The sequence below is a fragment of the Leucopleurus acutus genome, assembly GCF_964270905.1.
Source record: "Leucopleurus acutus genome assembly, chromosome: 19".
Classification (NCBI taxonomy): Eukaryota; Metazoa; Chordata; class Mammalia; order Artiodactyla; family Delphinidae; genus Leucopleurus; species Leucopleurus acutus.
Genome location: NC_139161.1, coordinates 27,150,987 through 27,174,156, shown reverse-complemented (window position 1 = coordinate 27,174,156; position 23,170 = coordinate 27,150,987). Strand labels below are relative to the sequence as shown.

The 23,170-nt window shown below is 36.8% G+C and overlaps 1 protein-coding gene across 1 annotated transcript in view; it reads left to right on the top strand.

The window, feature by feature from the left end:
- Nucleotides 1-23,170, top strand: part of USP32 (ubiquitin specific peptidase 32) — a gene marked incomplete at its 5' end in the record, with an annotated part of 150,448 nt that overhangs the window by 50,254 nt on the left and 77,024 nt on the right. Inside the window, 3 exons of the mRNA XM_082861592.1 lie at nt 2,056-2,161; nt 6,338-6,456; nt 12,601-12,760. Of these exons, the coding sequence (XP_082717718.1) occupies nt 2,056-2,161; nt 6,338-6,456; nt 12,601-12,760 (385 nt within the window). The remainder of the gene's footprint in view (nt 1-2,055; nt 2,162-6,337; nt 6,457-12,600; nt 12,761-23,170) is intronic.

Sequence of the window (23,170 nt, the reverse complement as noted above, 5' to 3'; positions counted from 1 at the left end):
TAGACTGCTGTTATTTATTCCTCAGTGTTTGCTAGCACAGTGGCGGAGGTGGGTGAGGGGTACCAGGGGCCGGCGGACATTCTCTGTTGTCCTATTTCTGTCTCAGTTCTAGGGGGTCATTATGTCTCTGGATCTTGGAGGGCAAGACTTTCTCAGTGATTCTGCCTTTTCCCCAATGGTAGAGGATTTTTAAAGGTCTGGGGCTTTAAAAATCAGGGATAGAGGGGGTTTTCTGTTACCTTCCTCTGGTTATGCAGGGGCTAACTAAAAATAGTTATTCTATGAAGTATACTTCTTATGTTCTTTTTATATTTTATATATTCTGATTTGAGGCCATCTCCCTATGCTAGTTTTTGCTCTCAGTGGCACTAAACACACAGTTTTTGGCATCAGCTGTCAGAGTATTATTAAATATATTTATAAATATCATTTAATGAATATGTATTTTCATATGTTGACCATTTAAGTTTTATTCCTTGAATTATCTTTAATCGTGTATTTCAATGACAAATTCTGCATGGCAGATACTAGGTCGGGTTTTTTTCCTTTTTCTTTTTTAAACAACACAGCACTTGCCGATGCCAAATGTGTGGAGTTTTTTCCCCACATCAATCAGTTCTCCAACTCTCTGAACACCAACTGGGTGTCCTACAATTCAATTCAGTTCTGATACTAACTATCCAGAGTTAGTGCAGACCCCACAGGTCTGCCCCCCACTTCAGAAGTTGCCAGTCGCAGGTCCCCGACGTCCTGTACTTCTGACCAATCAGCTATAAGTCGAGGGTTCCCATGTTCCCCTTCTGGGATTCAGTAATTTGCTAGAATGGCCCACAGAACTCAGGAAGGCACTTTATTTAATATCACCAGTTTATTATAAAGGATATAACTCAGGAACAGCCAAATGCAAAAGGATGCATGGGATGGTGGGGGGCAGTTAGGAGGGCGATGGTGCACAGTACTTTCTTGTCCTTTCTGGATGTTCCAACCTTCTTGCACCTTGATGTGTTCACCAATAAACCTGTAGTTTAGGGGTTCTTATAGAAGTTCCATTACATAGGCATGAATGATTAAGTCACTTGCCATTGGTGATTAGCTCAATCTTCAGCTCCTCTCCCTTTCCCTGACTTTGGGAAGTGGGGCTGAAAGTTCTAATCCTCTAATCACATAATTAGTTCCTCTGACTATCAGCTCCCATTCTGAGGCTTTGTAAGGACTCACCAAGAGTCACCTTATTAGCACAAATTCAGGTATGGTTTAAAGGGGTATTATCAATAACAAAAGATGCTCCTTTCACCTGTATCACTCTGGGAATTCCAAAGATTTTAGAAGCTCTTGTGTCAGGCCTGGAGGAAGACCAAACATATGTTTGTTGTATCACACTATCACACTAGGCACTCAACACAGAATTGTTGAATAAATGAATTTATGTGATTGCTGTTACTGTCCCTTTCTTATGAATAGCTTTTCTTCTTTATTTCTGATTACCATAATACTCAATTCTAAGAGTATAAAAATGTCTTTCTGTATTTTCTTCTTTTTTTTAACTTAAAATCTAAATATATTTGACATATAACTTTGTATAAATTTAAGGTGTACAACATGTTAATTAGGTACGTTTATATACTGCAGTATAATTGCCACTGTATTTCTGAACATTCACTTAGAGAATGTTGATCTTTCAAATCAAAATTATGTATATATGTTTAACAGAGGTTGAAGGAAGTTATCTAATTGCATGAAATCCTTATCACATTATTGGGACTATTGAAGGGGAGGAACTTATCTTTTTGGATCTTGATGAGGACTCCCAAGAGAAAGAAAATTCAGTGTGTGAGCCAGTGATATATGTCCTTTAGGATAAGTACAGTATATTCTTGGCTGAGTGCCATAACAAGGTGTAAGGGAGGAAGAAGAGGGAGAAACAACGTCATTGCACTAAAATTTACCAGGACCTTGTTTGGAGATGGAGATAAGATTTATTAAAGGTGATGTCAGCCTCACATTCCTCGACAACTGAAATGTCTATAGTTGACTGTATCATTCATTTTCTCCTAGGTGATTTATTGTTCTTTTGGTGGAACATCCAAAGGCCTGCACTTCAATAACTTAATAGTTGGACTTGTCCTTCTTACAAGAGGCAGAGATGAAGAGAAAGCAAAATGTGAGTACTTTTATTATCTCAAAATGTTAAAATACTACATCTGTGCACAGAATAATCTACCGCAAAATTTTGATGACAGTCAAAGGATTTGAAGTGATGTTTCTCCAAAGAAGATATACAAGTAGCCAGTAAACACTTGAAAAAATGTTAAACATAAGTAGTTATTTGGGAAGTGTAAATTCAAATTACAATTAGATACCACGTAAGTGTAAGATAGATAATGAAGCCACTTTGGAAAACTGGCAGTTTCTCAAACTGTTAATCACTGAGTTTTCATATGATCCCACAATTTCATTCCTAGGTATATACCCAAGAAAACTAAAAACATATTCATTAAAAAAAAAAAAGTTCCTAACAGCACTGTCCATAATGGTTACAAAATGGTAACAACACTAATGCCCATCAACTGATGCATTCAGCATAAACAAAACGTGATATAACCAACAATAGAATATTACTCAACAATAAGAAGGAATAAAGTACTGCGTAGGAGCGGGAAAAATTTCCCTAATTAAGTTGATATAAGACAGATTAACAGGAGAAAACCAAACAAATTTTGTATGTACGTACAGGAGCCCCATAAAAATATGAGACCCAAAGGGCAGCCAGGTAATTGAGGCTTATATAACATTCTGAGCTAAGGAAAGGGATAGGGATCTGAGGGTACAAGAGGAAGGGAGTCCATTCACAGGAAGGCAGAGATGTTTGGAGAACAAAGGTTGCCCTGTTATACTAGTTTCTTAGGTAAAAAAGTATCTCTGATAACAACTCTCTTTCCGGTATAGGCCTTTTTTCCAATGTAAATTTAGGCTGTTGATGGGGAGGTAATGAGCATTTCTGAATCTGCTGGGTTTTGATTGCCTTTAAGCTCAAAATAATTGTCAAGCCAAAGTGACGTATTTGGGGGCAACAAATTCTGCTCTCCTCCAACAGATACATGCTACAACATAGATGAACCTGAAAACGTTATGCTAAGTGATAAATGCCAGTCAAAATAGAACACACATTATGTGGTTCCAATCATATGACATGTCCAGATTAGGCAAATTTATAGAGACAGAATATAGATTAGTGGTTGCCAGAGGCTAGGGGGAAAGGGAAATGGAGAGCTTACTGCCAATGAGTATGGGGGTTTCTTTTGGGTGAAAATGTTCTGTAATTAGATAGTGGTGATGATTGCACAGCTGTGTAAATATATTAAAAAACACTGAATTGCACACTTTAAAAGAGTGAATTTTATGGAACGTGCCTTATATCTTAGTAAAGCTGATTTTTAAAAAATAATTCTGAAGACATAGATTTAGCAATCTATTCTTGCCTTACTTCACAAATACAACCAGAAGTTCACTTGATAATACTTTATACAAATTCTTGGTAAAAGGTTTAATTATTTATCATGGTTTTACTTTTAACTTCAGAGATGAATTTTATTAGGTGAATTATGTAAGCCCAGAAGAGGATGGCACCTTTAAGTTCTACTAAGCAGGGAAATTTTATGTTACAATGAGACGGCATCATTTACCCTCTAAATATGAAAGGGAAGACAACCTTAGTTGATCATTCATTGTCCATCTGTGTTTCCTAGGATATGCATTTATTTACTTAATTTTTAATTCATTCATTTGATTACTTATAATGTCTTATGTTTCCTCATTCTTTTCTTTGAGCTCCCCCAAGGCAAATCTGCTCTTAACAAGAATATTAGTAAACAATGTAAATTTTATTGAAAATTTTCCAGGGGAGATGAGAGGGAAATGTCAGATGACAGTTAAAATTTAAGTGACAGCATGGGAGGACTCAGCTAGAATTGCTCTATCTCTGACACTCTGACCCCAATGTCTGGCACATCGTAGGAATTCAGTAGTATAATTTGACTATTATCATAATTAATGATTCTCAGAGCAAAACATGGGAGAAAGACCAAGAACAAAATAGCTAGCTTGACCAATTACTATATGTATGACTCTGGGCCTCTTCCTTGAACTTCTGAGCCCCTGTTTTTCATCAATACAAGGATGAAAGCGACATCCACCAAAATCTTTCACTGTAAAACTCAGAAGAAAAAATGTATGTAAAGCACCTGGCAAGTATCAAGAACTAGCGGGCAATCAATAAATTGTTAACTTTTACTGTTTTCTCAAAGTGATTGTTTATATACACACATATGTACCTACAGTTAAACGTGTGAAAAACATTGAGGCCAAAATAAACTTTCAAAGAAGAAAAAAAAAAGAAGAAAATTTTCCAGGGGGAGTTTAGGAAGGTGTTTATATTAAAGAGTATGACGTTTTGCTCTAAAAATCCCTAGAATTTTACCCTTGCCCACTGGATGCTGGTCTTTCTCTCTTCTTTCTGCCTTTTCTAAGCTGCCCTCTTACTTCTTCTAAATCTCTCAGAATCTTCTTTCTCATTTCTGAATTTAGACTGTTGTTCTTCAGCTGTTTCCTTTTTTACAGTTTTGCTGAGGTATAACTGATATACAATAAAATGTACATATGTAAAGAGTGTACATTTTGATGTTTTCAGACATGTATATATCCACATTATCACAATCAAGATAATGAACATATCCCTAAACCCAATTTTATGTATTGGAATTTAACTGAGATCCTGATTTTTTCAAATTAACATCCCTCTACCAACAAACACATACTCTGGCTCCAGGTAGCCAATAAATAAAAATAACCAATTTGAGGGTCATAAACACATATATTTAAAATTTTAAATCATTTTTATTATACAATTGTATTAGTTTCCTAGGGCAGCTGTAGCAAAGTACCACAAACTGGGTGGCTCAAAACAACAGATATTTATTATCTCACAGTCTGGAGGCTAGAAGTCCAAAATTAAGATGTTAGCAGGGCCTTACTCCCTCTGAAATCTACAGGAAGGAATCCTTCTTTTTACCTAACTTCTGGTGGTAGCCCTCAATCCTTGGTATTCCTTGGCTTGCAGTTGCATCACTCCAATCTCTTTCCATCTCATCATGTGGCTTTCTTCCCACTGTTTCTGTCTTGTCTTCTTATAATTAATCATATTGGGTTAAGACCCACCCTAATGACCTCATCTTAACTTGATTATATCTGCAGAGACCCTGTTTCAAATAAGGTCACAATCATGGGTTCTGAGGTTAAGACTTCAACATCTTTTGGAGCGGGGGAATATAATTTAACCCATAACAGATGGTCAGAGGCTTCTAGCAAATATTCCCCTTAAGAGAATCAGCCATGACATGTGGGAGGGCAGTTCAACTCATAACAGTAGTATTTCAAACATACATGTAGTATGTACTTCCACCCAGCTTTATTATTTCTTACCATTGTGTCATATTTGTCCCAGAACTTGTTTTTTAAGAAATAAAAGATTATAGCCAAGGTGAGGCTCTTTCTCAGTATCCCTCCATATTCCCATCCACATTCTTCCCTTGACAGAAGTAACCACTCTCATGAAATTGGTGATCTTTCATTCCTCATGCAGGTCTTTATACATTTATGACATTTGTATGTATCCTTAAACATATCTTCAACTGTTTTACAGGTTTAAAACTTTTAAAATAGATAGTATACTATACAGGTTTTGCAATTTGCTTTTTCCCCTGAATATTATTGATATTTACCCATGTTGAAACACTTAGTTCCTTTATTCTAACTGCTATATAGTATTTCATTGTGTGTGTGTGTCTCAGGTTACCTATTTTTTTTGTTGATGGACATTTATCTTTTCTTTCCTAAATTTTGCTATTACAAAGAATACTTCAGTGTATGTTGTACCTTATGCATGTATATATGAGAGTTTCTCACAAGTGGAGGTAGAGTTGCCTAGAAATTGAATTTCTAGCATAAATATTCATCTTTACTAGATTTTGGCAAGGTGTTCTCTGAAGTGTTACAGTAATCTATACTCATTAACAGTATATAAGAGTTCCTGTTTATCCCAGTTTATTGCTAACACTTGGTATTGTCACACCCAAACATTTTTGCAAATTTGGTATTTGAAAAGATACCACATTCCTGTTTTAATTAGCATTGTTTTTTTAAGGAATAAATTAAATTATATATTTATAAAGTGCTTGGCACTAGTAATCACTCAATAATTGTTACCTATCTCTTCCCTCCCTACTTCCACCAGAGTACGTTTAATCTATGATAAAATTACTTTATTCTTTCTTTCTCCTAGACATTTTTAGTCTTTTTGCAAGTGAATCCGGGAGCTATGTTATACGGGAAGAAATGGAAAGAATGCTCCATGTGGTGGATGGTAAAGTCCCAGATACACTCAGGAAGTGTTTCTCAGAGGTATATTTAAAGATTTACATTTCATCCCTCCCTGTGGACAAAGTATTAACTCTTAGTTGTATAATGAATTTAGCTGTGATGAATAGATGTTTATGTGTAGCATATTCTTGACATTTTTCTATTTAATGTTTGATGCTTTAACGATTTGTGTGCTATGCTCGAAGGTGCATGACACTACTGCTGTGTTTGTGAATCTGAAAATTCCCAATTCCCAATAAAGGCAACTGTCTATACTTAACGGTATAATGAAACATACTCCTCCACTGTCACACCAGCACACATACAGACACACACACAGGTGATCCTGCAGAAACAGCATTGCTTAGGTTGTGGTGCTCATTGCTTTTCATCATGAGCATGTAGATATATCACTCACTGGCCTTGAGCCATAGGTGACCTCTATGATCCATCAATGCCTATTTTATCATTTATTTTACTTAATTGATTTGCATAGTGAAATATTTGGGTTTTAAAAATTTGTCATTTTCCTGTTTTCATAAATAATATATTTTCATTGTAAAAAACCTTTAACAACAGAAAATGTGTATCTTTAACAGAGAAAATTCTTTTATTTCTTTTCAGAGGTCTGCTAATATGGGAAAAGTCCCAAGAGATGGCAGAGTAAAGTCCTTTTACAAGTTTCTGATTCTTTCCTGCAGCACTCAGTGCTGTATGATTTCTTATGGGTGGCTATTTGACCCACTTCCATTTCACTTTCACTGCTCTTGGTTTTATTCAGAGAGTTTTAATTCAATTTAGTTTAGTCACCTTCCTAACTATGTAAGCATTGATTGTTAATACCCCAGCCATATGTGGTTCTTTTTTTTTTAATATAAATTTATTTTATTTATTCATTTATTTTGGCTGTGTTGGGTCTTCGTTGCTGTGCGCGCGCTTTCTCTAGTTGCAGCGAGTGGGGGGCTACTCTTCCGTGCAGTGCGTGGGCTTCTCATTGTGGTGGCTTCTCTCATTGTGGAGCACAGGCTCTAGGCACACGGGCTTCAGTAGTTGCGGCATGCAGGCTCAGTAGTTGTGGCTCACAGGCTCTAGAGCACAGGCTCAGTAGTTGTGGCTCACGGGCTTAGTTGCTCCGCAGCATGTGGGATCTTCCCGGACCAGGGATCGAACCCATGTCCCCTGCATTGGCAGACGGATTCTCAACCACTGTGCCACCAGGGGAGCCCATGTGTGTGGTTCTTATATCTCTTTGGACTCTCTGGCTTTACCTTTAGCTTTTCATCACTCTGGCTTTAAGTTTCCTCTGTGTTGATAGCACCTGGAGATTTCCCTTTCTTGCTTTTGAGCTTGGCTAAGCAGTTTTTGGTAGTAGTTATGGTGTTACATTTTACTAAACATTTCTGTGTGTTTGGTGCAGAAGGATTGTCCTGCATTTTTGGTTCTTACTTATTGACTGGAAGTTGCTGTGATGGTATTTCAGTACCTCAAGACAAACTAGATCATTTTTTTTTCCCCTAATAAAATTTGCTGACCAGAAAAAAAAACTGATCTCATCTTTACAGGCCTGATTACTTGAATTTTTCACAGAGATGTTAAGTGCTTGCTCATTTCTGGGGAGAATTTTATATATATATATATATTTTTTTTTTTAATATTTTATTTATTTGTTTATTTTGCCATGTTGGGTCTTAGTTGCGGCATGCGGGATCTTTTGTTGAGGCATGCGGGCTTCTCTCTAGTTGTGGTGTGAGGGTTTTCTCTCTCTAGTTGTGGCACGCAGGCTCCAGGGCACGTGGGCTCTGTAGTTTGTGGCACACGGCCTCTAGATGAGACGCGCAGCCTTAGTTGCCCCGTGGCATGTGGGGTCTTAGTTCCCTGACCAAGGATTGAACGGGTATCCCCTGCATTGGAAGGTGGATTCTTTACCACTGGATACCAGGGAAGTTCCTATTTTTTTTCACTTTAATAAGGTTTATGCAGACATTATCATTTTATAGATGGGGATTAAATGTGGTTAGCCACCCAGTTCTCTTATAATTTAGGCACAATAGCAGGTACATATATTAGATAATAATTAGTGCTATAGGGAAAAATAAAGTAGACTACAGGGCATAGGTGGTGATGGAGAGGAGGTAGCCAAGTGTAGGTATTTTGTATAGTATAGTTAGGAGAGGCTTATCAGAGAAAGTGACATTTGAACAAAGAATTTTAAGGAAGTGAGAGAGAAAACCCACGCGGATATGTAAGGAAAGCATTTTTCATGAAGAGAATATAGCAAAAGCCCTCAGGGGAAGTATGCTTGACTTGTTCAAGGAACAAGAAGAGGTCAATTTAGCTGGAATGGAATGAGCAAGGGAATAGTAGGAAATGAAGCTACAGAGGTTGGGGGAGGGGGTGGAATGGGGTAGGGAGATTACACATGGCCCTGTAGGACAGTGTGAGTTCTTCAGCTTTCACCCTGAGTGAGACAGAAATCTTTAGAGGTATTTGAGCAGGAAAATATATGAGTTTTTGTTGCTGTTGTTTAATTACTTTTTTTTTTTTTTTTTTGGCTGCGTTAGGTCTTCGTTGCTGTGCGTGGGCTTTCTCTAGTTGCAGCGAGCAAAGGCTACTCTTTGTTGCGATGCATGGGCTTCTGATTGTGGTGGCTTCTCTTGTTGCGGAGCACAGGCTCTAGGGCGCACAGGCTTCAGTAGTTGTGGCTCGCGGACTCTAGAACACAGGCTCAGTAGTTGTGAGACATGCACTTAGTTGCTCCGCAGCATGTGGAATCTTCCTGGACCAGGGCTCGAACCCGTGTCCCCTGCTTTGGCAGGTGGATTCTTAACCACTGCACCACCAGGGAAGTCCTGATTACATTTTAAACGTCATCATTTTGGCTCTTATGTAGAAAGTACACTGAACAGAGTCTGATTAAGGTATCTGAATAATCCAGGGAAGAGGTCATGGTGTAACAGTGAGGTGATGAGACTTTTCAGATTCTGCATTTATTTTGAAGGTGGAGTTGACAGGACCATTTCTTGTATTGATGATGGGCTGTGAGTGAAAGAGAAAAGGATGATTAAGGTATTTCGCTTGATTTAGTAAATGAATGGAGTTGCCATTAACTGAGCTGGCTAACGCTATAGGAGAGGGAAGTTGGAGGTTTCAAAAGCAAGAGAAGTTTAAGACATAATTAGAGAATCATATTAGACGTTCGGGTGGAGTGGTAACTGTGCTTTTTGACATATAAGTTGGAGTTCAGAGGAAAGGATTTGTTGGCTTATAGATGTGGATGAGGTCATCTAGGAGTGAATTAAGATAGAAAATGGATTGGAAGACTGAGTCCTGTACTCTGACGTATGGCGAGATGATGAAGAATCAAAACAGGAGCCTAAGGAATAGCTTGTGAGGAGGAACGAAAGAGAATGGTGTCCTAGAAGCCAAGAGATAAAAATGTTTCAAGAGGAAGGAGTATTTAACTACATCAAATAAGCCGAAAGATCAAGTGAGTTGTCCTTTGATCACTGAGAAGTGATCATTAGATTTGACAATGTGAAGTGTAGGTGATTGGTGTAGGTCCTGTGGAGTTAAAAAATCACTGGAGTCAGGATACTAGAAGGAGTGTGCTCATAAGAGGAAATTGTGACAGGGAAAGTGGAATGCTTAAAATTGCATTTATTGGAAAGGGAATGGATTTATAATAAAAATATCAATATAAGACTATGGTAACAAATGGTTGGGTTAGTCTTGTATGAAGGACAAGACCTATGGAAGAGGGAGGATCAAAGAAATGAGAGGCCTAGGTTTTGGGATACTCGTGTATAGCTGTTTAAATCATTAGGTACTCAAGGTTGATTTTAAAAAAACAAAAAAACAAGACTGTAAATGGGCTAATTTTACCTAATTCAACTATTTGATGTATTTATCTGCTGTAATTTCTGAGCAATGTGTGTGATGTGATCCAGACCCTTGCTTTTCAAGTTACCATGTTTCAGTAACTTGAAATGAAGGAAATCCATATAGGACTTATATTGTTTTTTTCTTACTGAATTTTTTTGGTTGTTGATTCTCAAGGTGGAAATTCGTATTTTACATTGTTCTTCAAAGATGTATCAGTTTCAGAAGTTTGTTTATTTATTTATTTTTTTTTTTTGCGGTACGCGGACCTCTCACTGTTGTGGCCTCTCCCGTTGCGGAGCACAGGCTCCGGATGCGCAGGCTCAGCGGCCACGGCTCACGGGCCTAGCCGCTCTGCAGCATGTGGGATCTTCCCGGACCGGGGCACGAACCCGTGTCCCCTGCATTGGCAGGCGGACTCTCAAACACTGCGCCACCAGGGAAGCCCAAGTCTGTTTATTTTTAGTTGCCTTTTATAGTACTGGAAAATTTTTTTTCTAGACTGCTATTATGACAGTTTATAAAAGGAGACTTCCCCTTTACTTCCCTTATTTAGAGCCATGATTCAAAAACATAAAAAGTCAGGTTTGGCAGATGGAATTTTGGTGCTACCAGTTATATGGAGTGATCCCAATGGGCAAGTGGATTTCAGAGATTGCTTTATATTTCACTAAGTCGGCCAGGCAGTGAAGTGTATAGTTTAGGCACAGAGACTTTGGAGCCTTGACTACCTGGGTTCAATCCTATCTCTGCCACGGTATAACCTTGAATGCATAACTTTTTGGAGCCTCAGTTTTCTCGTGTGTAAAATGGGGATAATAGTATCTCCTATAGAGGGTTGCTTGAGGATTAAATGAATATAAAAATATTTAGAATGGTGCTTAGGGCATTGTAAATACTCAATAAATATTACCTATATGTGAAGGTGGTAGAATAATAGGCAGCTTCTTTCTTTCTTAATGGTACATGAAGGTGCATCTTATAACATCATCTTAGTTTCACTGAAACCATTGAAACTATCACGTTCAACTGAATCTAAGATGCCATCGATTAATAACGTGCGCCTTTATGTATTATAAAGAACAAAAAACCTGCGAGTTACAATTGAAGGGTATTATTGATTTTAAGACTTTTCCCAATGTCAGAGATGTTAACTTGTAAAAATTAGTAGACTACAGGGCATAGGTGGTGCCCTTGCATCAGCTTGTAGGGTTTATACTGCAAACCCTCTTTCTAGACTAAATGTAGGGTAGAGAAAGAATATGGCTATGATTCTCTAAACATGTTGGCAATGTCCTCACATCCCTGCAGCAAGTCTGAATGCCATATTCTTCCATGTAGAAAAACAAGACTTCCAATGTTGTCTTGATCGCTTGGATTGCACTGTTAAGTGTTCTGAAACCATGAGGCTTAAGCATGTTGCTATACTTAATAGGATGCTACTAACAATATAGAAATTATTTCTACCATAACTCTTTTAGGTTCTAAGTTAATCCCTTAATATCTCCATCAGGATTAGAGCTGCTAGGCTCCTGAGTGTCATTAGAGCTGCTAGGCTCCCGAGTGTCATTCTTCATTGTATTTCTATGTGGGTTGCTTCTGCCTTTTTTCTCATAGAAACATCTGGCCCTCCCTCTACCTGGGTCCTCTTGTCTTCCAGTCAAAGAGATTGACTTACACAGCCATATGATGTTCTTTCTCAGCCTGGATACATTTTTTCTCCAGAGATTTAGCAAGACAAATACTTGGAAAGAAAACAAAGAAATAGAAATTTCCTTGCTTCTTTTTGTATTCTAGTTGACTTGTGAATACATGTTTTCAGTGATGTCTTTCGGAGGAGGACTCCTGGATAGATTTTAATTCGCCAATGAAATTTAAAAGAATATTTAAATTCCATACATATTTAATTAAAATATGCTAATTCTGACCAATTGAAGTACTGAAGAAGAGGGATGAAGCAAGTGAAAAGTTGGTTTTATTAAATATTGAAAGAAATTCAGTTTACTGATTTCAGGATATACCTTAGCAAATAAAATGTGACTTATTAGTAGAAATGCACTGCTTTAATGAATTGATGAAATAATTTGCAATTAGCATATAGATTTTATGCAAATGAAAGTTCTGAAGTACAATTATATTTGAAAAATTTTATTTCCAGGTATATAGCCTATAGTGATATTTAGATAATTCTTCCTTTATAGATAGTAGAAGGGTAAATGTCAATTAAATGCAAATTTCAAGTTGTATAAGTTCCAAGTAGGTACCTTAAAATTTGACTAAACCTATGTTTTCTTGTTTTAATTTTAGGGCGAAAAGGTAAACTATGAAAAGTTTAGAAATTGGCTTCTTCTCAACAAAGATGCTTTTACCTTCTCTCGTTGGCTACTGTCTGGAGGTGTATATGTGACCCTCACTGATGATAGTGATACTCCCACTTTCTACCAAACTCTGGCTGGAGTCACACATTGTAAGTAATGGCATTTCATTGTGTTCTGTTCACTTTTTAATACAATTGCCTGGTAATATGAGAAAATGAGAATTTGCCTTTTATCAGTGGGTTTTTTCTTCCAAAGTATAGTAAAATGGAATACTGGAGGCTTGAGTACATAGCTGAAAAGGAAAACTCTCTTTTTTGTCTACTCACTGAATACTTTTGTACTCCAAATGTGTGGGGTGTTTTTTTTTTCCCCACACCAAGCAATTCTCCAGTGCTCTATGGATACCAACTGGGTGTCCTGCATCTCAGTTCAGTCTGACACTGTCTACCTGGGGTTAGCACAGACCCCACAGTTTTAGGGCTCAGTCTCGAAAGACTGACCCTCTGCTCCCCACTTCAGACGCCAAGTCCAGATTGTGACCTGTGCTTCTGACCAACCACCTATAAATGAGACTTCCCATGACCCCCTCCTTGGGTTTGGTAATTTACTAGAACAGTTCACAGAACTTCAGGAAACAGTTACATTTACTGATTCATTATATAATAAAGGATATGTTGAAGGATACAGATGAACAGATACATAGGGCAGGATCTGGAAGGGCCCAAACACAGGAACTTCTGTCCCTGTGGAGCTGTGATGCCCCAATTCTTCTGGCATGTAGATGTGTTTACCAGTCTAGAAGCCCTCCAGACCCTGTGCTTTGGGGATTTTTGTGCAGGCTTATTACATAAGTATGCCTGATTATTAACTACATTCTAGTTCATCTTCCCTCTCCAGAGAATGGGAATGGGGCTGAAAGTTCCGAGTTTCTAATTATGGCTTGGTCTTTCTAGTGACCAGACCCTTTCTAAGAGCTTACCAAAAGTCATCTCAGACATTAAAACAAAAGATTCCTATCACCCAGAAAATTGCGAGGAATTTAGGAGCTCTGTGTCAGAGATTCCTATCACTCAGGAAATTACAGGAATTTGGTCAAAGAGCAAATATTAGCAGGAACCAGGGTCAATATTACTATTTCACAATAGCCCTCTACTAATTGTCCTTAACCAAGCTGTATTAGTTTCCTAGAGCAGCTGTAACAAATTACTACAATCTGTAAACTGAAAAAACAGAAATCTATTCTCTCACAGTTCTGGAAGCTGAAATCAAAGTGTTAACAGAGCCTTGTTCCTCCTGAAGGCCCTAGGGAAGAATCTTTCCTTGTCTCTCCCAGCTTCTGGTGACCCCAGGCTTTCCTTGGCCTGTAGCAGCGTAACTCCAATCTCTGCCTCCGTCTTCCCATGGCCTTCTCTCTGTGTGTGTCTATGTCCTCTCCTCTTCTTTTAAGCACACCAGTCATTGGATTTAGGGCCCAGTCTATATTCAGGATGATTTTAACTCGAGGGCCTTAATTCATTACATCAGCAAAGACCCTATTTCCAATAAGGTCACATTCTGTGATTGCAGGTGATAATGAATTTTTGAGGGACAGTATTTAGTCCTCCACAACACAGGCCTAAGTGTTAACTTCTACTGTTCTTCTTTCCTGTGGTTACAGAATTGTACCTACACTGGGCTTTTGCTTATGCTACTCCTTAACACTAGAATGAATGCCTTTCCCTTTTATTCTCCCTATAAACCTTAGTCATCTTTGAAGACTTAAATCACATGCTGCTTGGTTTTCATAAAACATTTTCTTGCCTTCCTGTGAGAAATCATCTCTCCTTCCTCTGAACTCTCATAACACCATTTTTGTACCCTTCTTGAATGAACTTATCACTTTTGTCCTTGTATTATAATTATTTATAGCATTCCATTTATTTGTACGTGTCATCTCTCTTAAATCATAGAGTCTGTATTATTTTTCTATTCACCCTGTGTCAAGCCTTAAATAAGTATTTGTTGACTGAGTAGAGGACCTTGGGTATCAAGTGCTATTTGTATCTATTTGTTCATATAATTTATGAGTTGGCTACTAGTTATACACCAGCTACTTTCCCCCTCATTTTCATTCCATTGTCACCAGAAGTTCTGACAGATAAATTCTGGCATGAATAGGCAATGAATTTGATGTTCCTACTTTTCAGTGCCCCCGCCTGAATATATATATATATATTTTTTTGAGAAATAATACTCATGTGGTATTTAGGAGTTCTTCGGACTGAGTCAGACACTCTAGCCCTGCTACTTATTATTCATGTAGCTGCGGGAAATTTAATCTCTATGAACTTCTTTTTTCATCTGGAAAACAGGAATAATGATACAACTGTACCTCATAGATATATTGTAAGGAGTGTGGGGAAGGAAAAGTATTTTCCTCTACTTATCTTGGTTTCATTGGGTGGGGCCCTTTAAATTAGACTAACAAAGATAACAAGAAAAAAACATAAGCTTACTTTGTTACTATTGATACTTAACTAACTTACTTATGTACCAGAACTTTCAGTGATGAGTAACTCAAAGGGGTGGTTAGAGCTTGAGCTTATATAGCATCTTAGCAAAGAGCAATAATTTTATGGAGATGTGACAAGACAAAAGAAAAGGACTTTGAGCTGCTAGGGATGGCACATTGTGGGAAGGCAAATACATGGAGGAACTGTTGATTGATATGGCTGGTTAATAAGGTTTGTTATGTAGATTCTTTCCTTTGGTGCTATCTCCAGGTTGATAAGTATCTAGAGTGGTGTCTGTTGATTAACTTCTTCCTGGTAGAAGGGCAGGTAAGACATCTTTATAAATTAGGCTAATAGGGGGAGCTGGAGAGCTTTTTTTTGTATCAGCTTCTTCTCAATTGCCTTCAACTCAAAATAACCCTTATGCTAAAGTGGCATGTTTGGGGTGGTATATGGTGCTACCCTTCAGGAATACATGAGATAGTACCTTTTTTAAGGGACTCAGCATTATGCCTGGTATAGAATAGGTAGGTGCTTTACAATGAATATGCATCCTCTTTTTTTTTTTTTTTTGGCTGGGCCCTGCGTGCGCTGCATGAGGGATCTTAGTTCCCTGACCAGGGATCAAACCCGTGCCCCCTGCAGTGGAAGCATGGAGTGCTAACCACTGGATCATCAAGGAATTCCCTGCATCCTTTTGTATTAGTGAACACTTGGCTTGGGAATGTCAGTGAGCTTCATCCCACTTTCTCCAGAGAGTAATTGTTTTGGGAGCAAGCAGTTTTCTAAGAGAGGACTGTAGATCAGTACAAAAATTAACTCATCCATGTCTGTGGGAAGAAAGTGTTTTTCTTACCAGTTTGCTTTCTTTTATTTTAGAATTTATAAAAATAAAGAACAAAAATAAACTAGTACAACAGACAACTCATTTGCTGCTGGCTTCAGCAAATGGCTCCTTTCTCAGTGGGCTTTCCTATGAAAGCATTATGACAAAGTCAGAATTACTGCTAAATTTCTTACAGAAATTCTGACATGGGTAGGTTTACATTCTGATGTCTGTGATTTATCATATTATTTATAAATTCTCAGCTTCTGTGGATGTCTTTGCAGGCTCTTTCACTCAAAGAATATTTGGTACATTGAGCTTTTCAAATAATGTGTCAGGAATGTGGAAACACGGGATAAAAATAGAGAATGTTATTAACTGATTTATAAGTAAACAGAAAATATTTATTTTAAAGCATCACTGACTCCATTTAAATTTGTGTAATGACCCAAGGTATCTAGGAAACAAAAAGGAGTTATAATTTTTCACTTGTAAATAACATTTATGTTAGAGTGCAGATGCCTTTAATTACTTTTTCACATACGATTATAAAGTAAAATTTGAAGTCACAGTAGGTTGAACATACTGCCACTTTTAATCAAATTTTTTCTCTTTCGTGTAAATCACAAATGAAACTGGGGCGCTATTTGCATTCAATACAGAGTTAGAATAACTAACTGATTTGATTTAGACAAGATTTTAGACTTTGTCATGGCCAGTACAGTTTTTAGAACTTCAGATTCCAAACTATTGTTACCTTACCTTTTATTTAAGTTTAAGAAATTGAATTAGAACTTCTTTTGGCTGCACCGCCTTGCAGGATTTTAGTTCTCCAACCAGGGATTGAACCTGGGTCCTCAGTAGTGAAAGCACTGAGTTCTAACCACTGGACTGCCAGGGAATTCCCTGAATTAGAACTTTAGCCAAAAGTCCAAGTTTTTATGCTTGAGTAGATCTTAACTAGATTTTTATCAAGACTGATATATTTTTCTTTTATAATTTGCTGTTTAAATACCTAAGGTTAGATTTCCTAAAAAGATTTTTTTCGTCAAATATATAGTGTTTTTAATGACAAGTTAATTTTTAAACATTTTGATATTCAGAATCAGAGAACATATATAGAGAACATAAACATGTTCTATATAGTTAAATGTTTGAAATAGTTTGGTACAAGTTTATTATTATTATTATTGATATCTGAAAGAAGATCCTACTTTCTAAGACTAACTAGTCATTTGGCTTTTTCTTGTAATAGCCTTTCCCCACCCATTTTGTTCATGGTTATTTAGCACTACATAGTGTTGGAATTTGGAGCCACAGACTATAAACTCAAAATGTAATTTGTTTTCATCAGCTTTTTACAAATTTAGTTCAGTGTATCAAATCCCCTACTATTGTACATGCATAGTCCTATCCAATCACAGTCTGGCATCTCTCTGCTTGAGTTTGAAGGCTCATCCTTTAGATGCTAACCTTTGAAACGTCTACATTCTAACCGAACTGTCTACTAATTCTAGGTTGAACTGCCATCTTTAACACTCTTTTTTTGTCACTCACTGGAAAGTAAAGTTCTCTCTTGTTTTTTGTCTTTTATCTTGTGTCCATAGCATAAATCCTTCTATAGGTTATCTATCCTCTTTCTTATTTTTGAATTATAGCAGAATACAACGGTTATTCTTTTTGTTTTTCTGTCCTATCACTACCTGTTTTTCCTAGAGACTTTTACACATGCTTTTTTACTTCTGCTTGCAATATCCTTCTTCTGTCACACTAGTTTTCCTTTCCCTGGTCAACCATAAGATGTTCTGTGTGTACCTCTTTAAATATCAAGACTTCTAGGGCCTCACTGCTTATGTGCTCCCTGAAAACCCTGTGTCTCTGTTCCTTCATTGTACTTTCCACACTGGATTAAAATGACCCATTTTCTCTTCTATTAGAATCTAAACATAATTATTTTGTTCACTGTCATGTCTATAATTTTTAGTGCAATGTCAGGTACATAAAATGTTTTTATTGAATGTTTGTAGAATATTAAATGATCTTGACATATAGCTCCTGTACTTTTTTTTCCCCAAAAATGCTTTGGAAGGTTCCAACTTACCACATACAGATTGAGCCCTTACTAAAGGAGGCACTATACTCCTTGTACATTATCTCATTTAATCCTTGTGCCACCTCTGAAGTTCATTTTATCTCCATTCTAAAAATGAGGAAACCACAGCTACAAGAAGTTAAAGAAACTTTCTCAAGATCAAATGGCTAATAGGTGCCAAAATTGGGATGTTTGAACCCCAGAGTGCATGCTTAGTATCATTTTAGGATTTGAAGACAGTTTATTGACACACAGTCATTTTTTTCTTTAATCTTTCGTAAGCAGCTTGTAATTGCAGGTAAAAGGAGGTGGTCATGTGATAGCTGTGGTTGTGGTGAGCCATCTTCCTCAGACTCACTTCAGACAATCTTGCAGCTTCACTTTTCTAATTTCCTTTTTTTCCCCTTGGGATACCTTCAAATGATTATTATTTTAAATTTCTCTTTAATAATTAACTTCATTTGATCCAGGCAAGGTCACTGAATGATTCCCCATTTACCAACAGTGAAATAGGTAATTGGAAGAACTAAGATTTTAAGAACTATGTTTTAAGAACTAATTGAGAGTTTTTTCCTTAATGATGATCATCTTTTCATAGAGTTTAGTTATATTATTTGGAAGAAAATATGTGTGCTAACTCTTTCTTGTAAATATGTTTTTTAGAGTTTCCCTAAAATGTATCATAAGCGTGATTTCTTTTAAGTAGTAGAATCTGGATACTGAGGTAATTAATGTAGTATTTTGGGCTAATTTTAGGGCCATTGAACTCATTTTGATTGGTTTTCTTTTCTTATCTAACTCAAATTTATATAACTCAAATGCTTTATTTTAGCATTTATTATCTCAACTAAAAATATGCATATTATTATATTCCCTTGCTACATTTTAGTTTGCAATGTTAAAGCCTCCTTTCTGTAAGAGAAAAATACTTCAGTGATTCTTAGGCCATAAACTGCCTAGTAAATCTGCATGTCCCTCCTTCATTATCCTCTTATCTGGTTGTAAATGATGTAAGGCTTAAATAGATTGCAGAAGGTCATTGCTTTTGAGAACAGGTTGCTTCCTCAGAAATGTTAAAGAACTGTGTTACTGTTTGAAAATACTTGGATATTTTGCTTGGCTTTGTTTTTGTTTTTGTTTTTAAATAAGAATCCAATTCTGGCCTTAAAGAGCAATTTCTGTAGCTGGAGCCTCCGGTAAGGTGGGACTTGATTAGGATGGCCCAAAGGGCAGGCCAGGAACTATTTAGAATGTTGTAGTATGCTACTGTTGTGAACCAGAAAAAATTATATCAATAGGTGGGTGATAAATTCATTCCCATTTAGCTAGTAAATTATAAGTTTTGATATTTATTTATGAATTGCAAACAGAGTAACTGCTGCAGTTGTTAACCTCTAACTTCTTTAAGTGAAAATAAGGTTAGTTATCTTTCCTCTCCTCAGCAATTCAGCTGCCAACTCATGTAAAATATTTGGGTGATGATAATATATATAATTTACTTTAGCATGCTTTTACAAATATTTGATTAACAAATTACAGTCTGTAACTATAAATGAACAGATTGCATAAACTTAAAAGGGAGCTGTAGCCATAACCAATCTGATCATTTTTGTCTTCCAAATATGTTCTACTTACTTGTCTTTCCACATTTCTACTTCAACAAAAAAAATTGTGTTTTTTAAGGAGATTAATGAACTTAGTTTTCAAAGGTAAAAACATTTGGGAGGAAGTTGATATGAATTTTCTGTGTTCTAATTTAGTGTATAAACTAAACACCAACTGATCAGAAGTACTCATTGAATACCCATTATATGCTCAGTACCTAGATGTATAAAAATGAGAACATAGTTTCTGTCTTCTACCTTTGGTTTCAGTGTCAGATTTTTTTAATCTGAAGATCTACTACTGGGAAGAAAATTTAGAATTTGAGAAAACTGTTTCTCTGGAGGAACAGATTTCTCTTTCTTTCTTCCTTTCACATAATAAATGGAGTAAACAGACATCTTATTTAGGAAAATGAGGCAGTAATGCTCAATTTATATATCAAACTCCTGTAATTACTCTCCCTATTGCTAAAATTTTAAATTATTCCTTTTAAATAAATTCAGTCATCTGGGTATTTGAAGTAGATGCTTCTGTTAAAAAAAAAAAAAAAAGAAAACTGTGGAAATTCCCTGGTGGTCCAGTGGTTAAGACTCGGCACTTTCACTACAGTGGCCCGGGTTCAAACCCTGGTCGGGGAACTAAAATCCCTCAAGCTGCGCAGCACAGCCAAAAAAACTTTAAGAAAAAAAAAAAAAAGAAAAACCAAAACTGCTAAGGAATAGAGTAAGAATGAATACTTTGAAATCACTGGAAATTTAAAATACATTGTTCTTGTCTTGCCAGGTAACTTGTAAGCTACTTGTCCATTAAATATTTCTGGAGTGCTCAAAATGTACCAGATATTATTCTAAGTTTTAGAATATAACAATGAATAAAATAGACCAAAAAGCCTGCCTACAAGGAGCATATGTTCTAGTTGGAGGAAACAACAAAGAAAACAAATAAGTCTTAGAGAACAAAGTAAAGCAGGGAAGAGGGATGAAGGAGCATCATTGGATGGGGTGCAGTTTAGAAGATCCGAGAATATGACATCGAGTAAAGATCTGAAAGAGTTGTAATAGCCATGCAGGTATCTTGCAAGAAGAGTGTTAAAAAAGTTTTGAAGCAGCATGATTCTGCTTAAATTTTTCTTCTGAAATGATGTTTTTATTCTTAGTGAAATTAACTTCCCCCCCGCTTTTTATGAATTGTCTGTCTTGTACTTGTTAATTTATTGTAGTCTTAATGCTTTTTAATTCCGTATATTGATGATTTAAACTCACTTCTGTTCTTAGCTGCCCACTAGGCTATTCTTTTTTTTTTTTTTTGCGGTACGCGGGCCTCTCACTGTTGTGGCCTCTCCCACTGCGGAGCACAGGCTCCGGACGCGCAGGCTCAGAGGCCATGGCTCACGGGCCCAGACACTCTGCAGCATGTGGGATCTTCCCAGACCAGGGCACGAACTTGCGTCCCCTGCATCGGCAGGCGGACTCTCAACCACTGCGCCACCAGGGAAGCCCTAGGCTATTCTTAACTAAGCAGTCAAGAGTGATCCTGTGGGTTGGATCATGTCACTCCTCTGCATTAGATCCTCCAGTGGTTCACAATTTCACTTAAAATCAAAGTCCTTACAGTGGCCTATATAATCTGACCCCCATTTTCTTACTGACTTTTATTTTTGGATATTTGTTTCTTGTGGGGAAATTGCTATTATTGTTATGCTTTTTCTCTTTTATATTTTCTTACATGTATTAATGAGATATAGGAAAAGCATTGATTTTTCTATATTTATTTTATATCCCTACAGGTTTTTAAACTCAATTATAAGTTTTAAATGTTTTCTCTTTGAGTTTTTTTGGAATGCATTCTACTTATATGCAAATAATAACCTTGCTTATTTTCTAACATTATACTTCATATTCGTATCTTATTGCATTGGTGAGAATTTTCAGAATCATGTTAAATAACAGGGGAAGGGTTCTACTTTAGGTTGGGAAGTAGAAAGACATGAAGGATCTTCATTCCCATTTTAATAACATGAAATCACTACATAAACCAAACAATCATAATCTTTAAAGCCACTGAAGACATATCAATACAAAGAAATCTTAAAAAAAAAACAAAACTGAATTCCAGAGGGACAAGTGCTTCCTAGGTAATCAAAGGATATAAAGGTGCTTTCATTTCTGAGGCCAGAGGCTGAGATTGGGGCTAAGGCTGCCAGAAGAGTGAGCCTGCCTGAGGACAGTCTTTGCTGGGATAAGGAGAAGCCAGCCAAACTTTGAAAAACCCGTTTCAGATTTAAATCTGAAGGAACCGCAAGTGCAAAGATAATCATCTCTGCCCTGTAATTCTGTCCTGTGGAAATTTTGCTGAGACTGGGGTTAGGCAGTTTCATGAGCTCATAATTTTGAAGTCTCAAAATCTTGAAGGTTGCAGTCTCAAGGCTCTGTGGTCCTGAGCTGCTGTCATTTTATGGAGTTGCAGTCTTGAAGTCCTGTGGTTATGCAGTTTCAACACAGGGATTGACAAACATTTTCTTTAAAAGGCAAATAGTTAATATTTCAGACTTGTAGGCCATATGGCTCTTTGTTACAATTACTCAACTCTGCCATTGTAACACATTAGCAACCATAAACTAAATGTAAGTACATGGCATTGTTGTGTTCTGATAAAACATTATTTATACAAACATGTATGCAGCCTTCAGGCTGGAGTTTATAGATCTCCAGGTTCAAAAACTAGCAGTTTCTGAGCTCTCCTGAATAGAAATCTGAGCTCACCTTCAGAACATTTGAACTAGAGGTAAACTTAGTCTAACCAAAGCTGCAACTAAACTTCTATCCAAAATCTGTCATGATTAATGATATCAGATGGACATTATGGACTGGGTGTTTCCTGTTTTCATTATTGCTCTGTGTAGATACTGATTTCCATCTGGTATCATTTAATTTAGTCTGAAGAACATCCTTTAACATTCCTTTTGGTACCGTTCTGCTATTGATGAATTCTCTCAGCTTTTGTTTGTCCAAAAAATACTTTATTTTGCCTTTGTTTTTGAAGGATATTTTCATAGGATATAGAATTTGAAATTAACAGGTTTTTTTTTTCTCCTTTCAAACCCTTTTTTACCCCATTAATCTTCTGGCTCCCTTGTTTCCGAAGAGAAATCATTGCTTATCTTAGTTCCTGTGTTTGTAATGTATTTTTTCTCCCCTCTCATAATGCTTTTAAGATTTTTACTTTATCAGCAGTTGGATCGTGTCTTGCCTTGGTTTGGTTTTCCTTGAATTTTTCTTGCACAAGTTTCACTGAACTTCTGGATCTATGGGATTATGGTTTTAATCAAATTTGAAATTTTTTCAGCTGTTATTTGTTTTAAATATTTTCTGCCCACTCTTTTCTGGGACCCCAGTAACATGTATGCTATACTTTTGGTATTGTCTTACAGGTCACTAAGAGTCTACTAATTTTTTCAGACTTCTTTTTCTCCTTATGCTTCCATTTGGATAGTTTCTATTGCTCAGTCTTCAGGTTCACTGACCTTTTCTCTGTATTTTTTAAT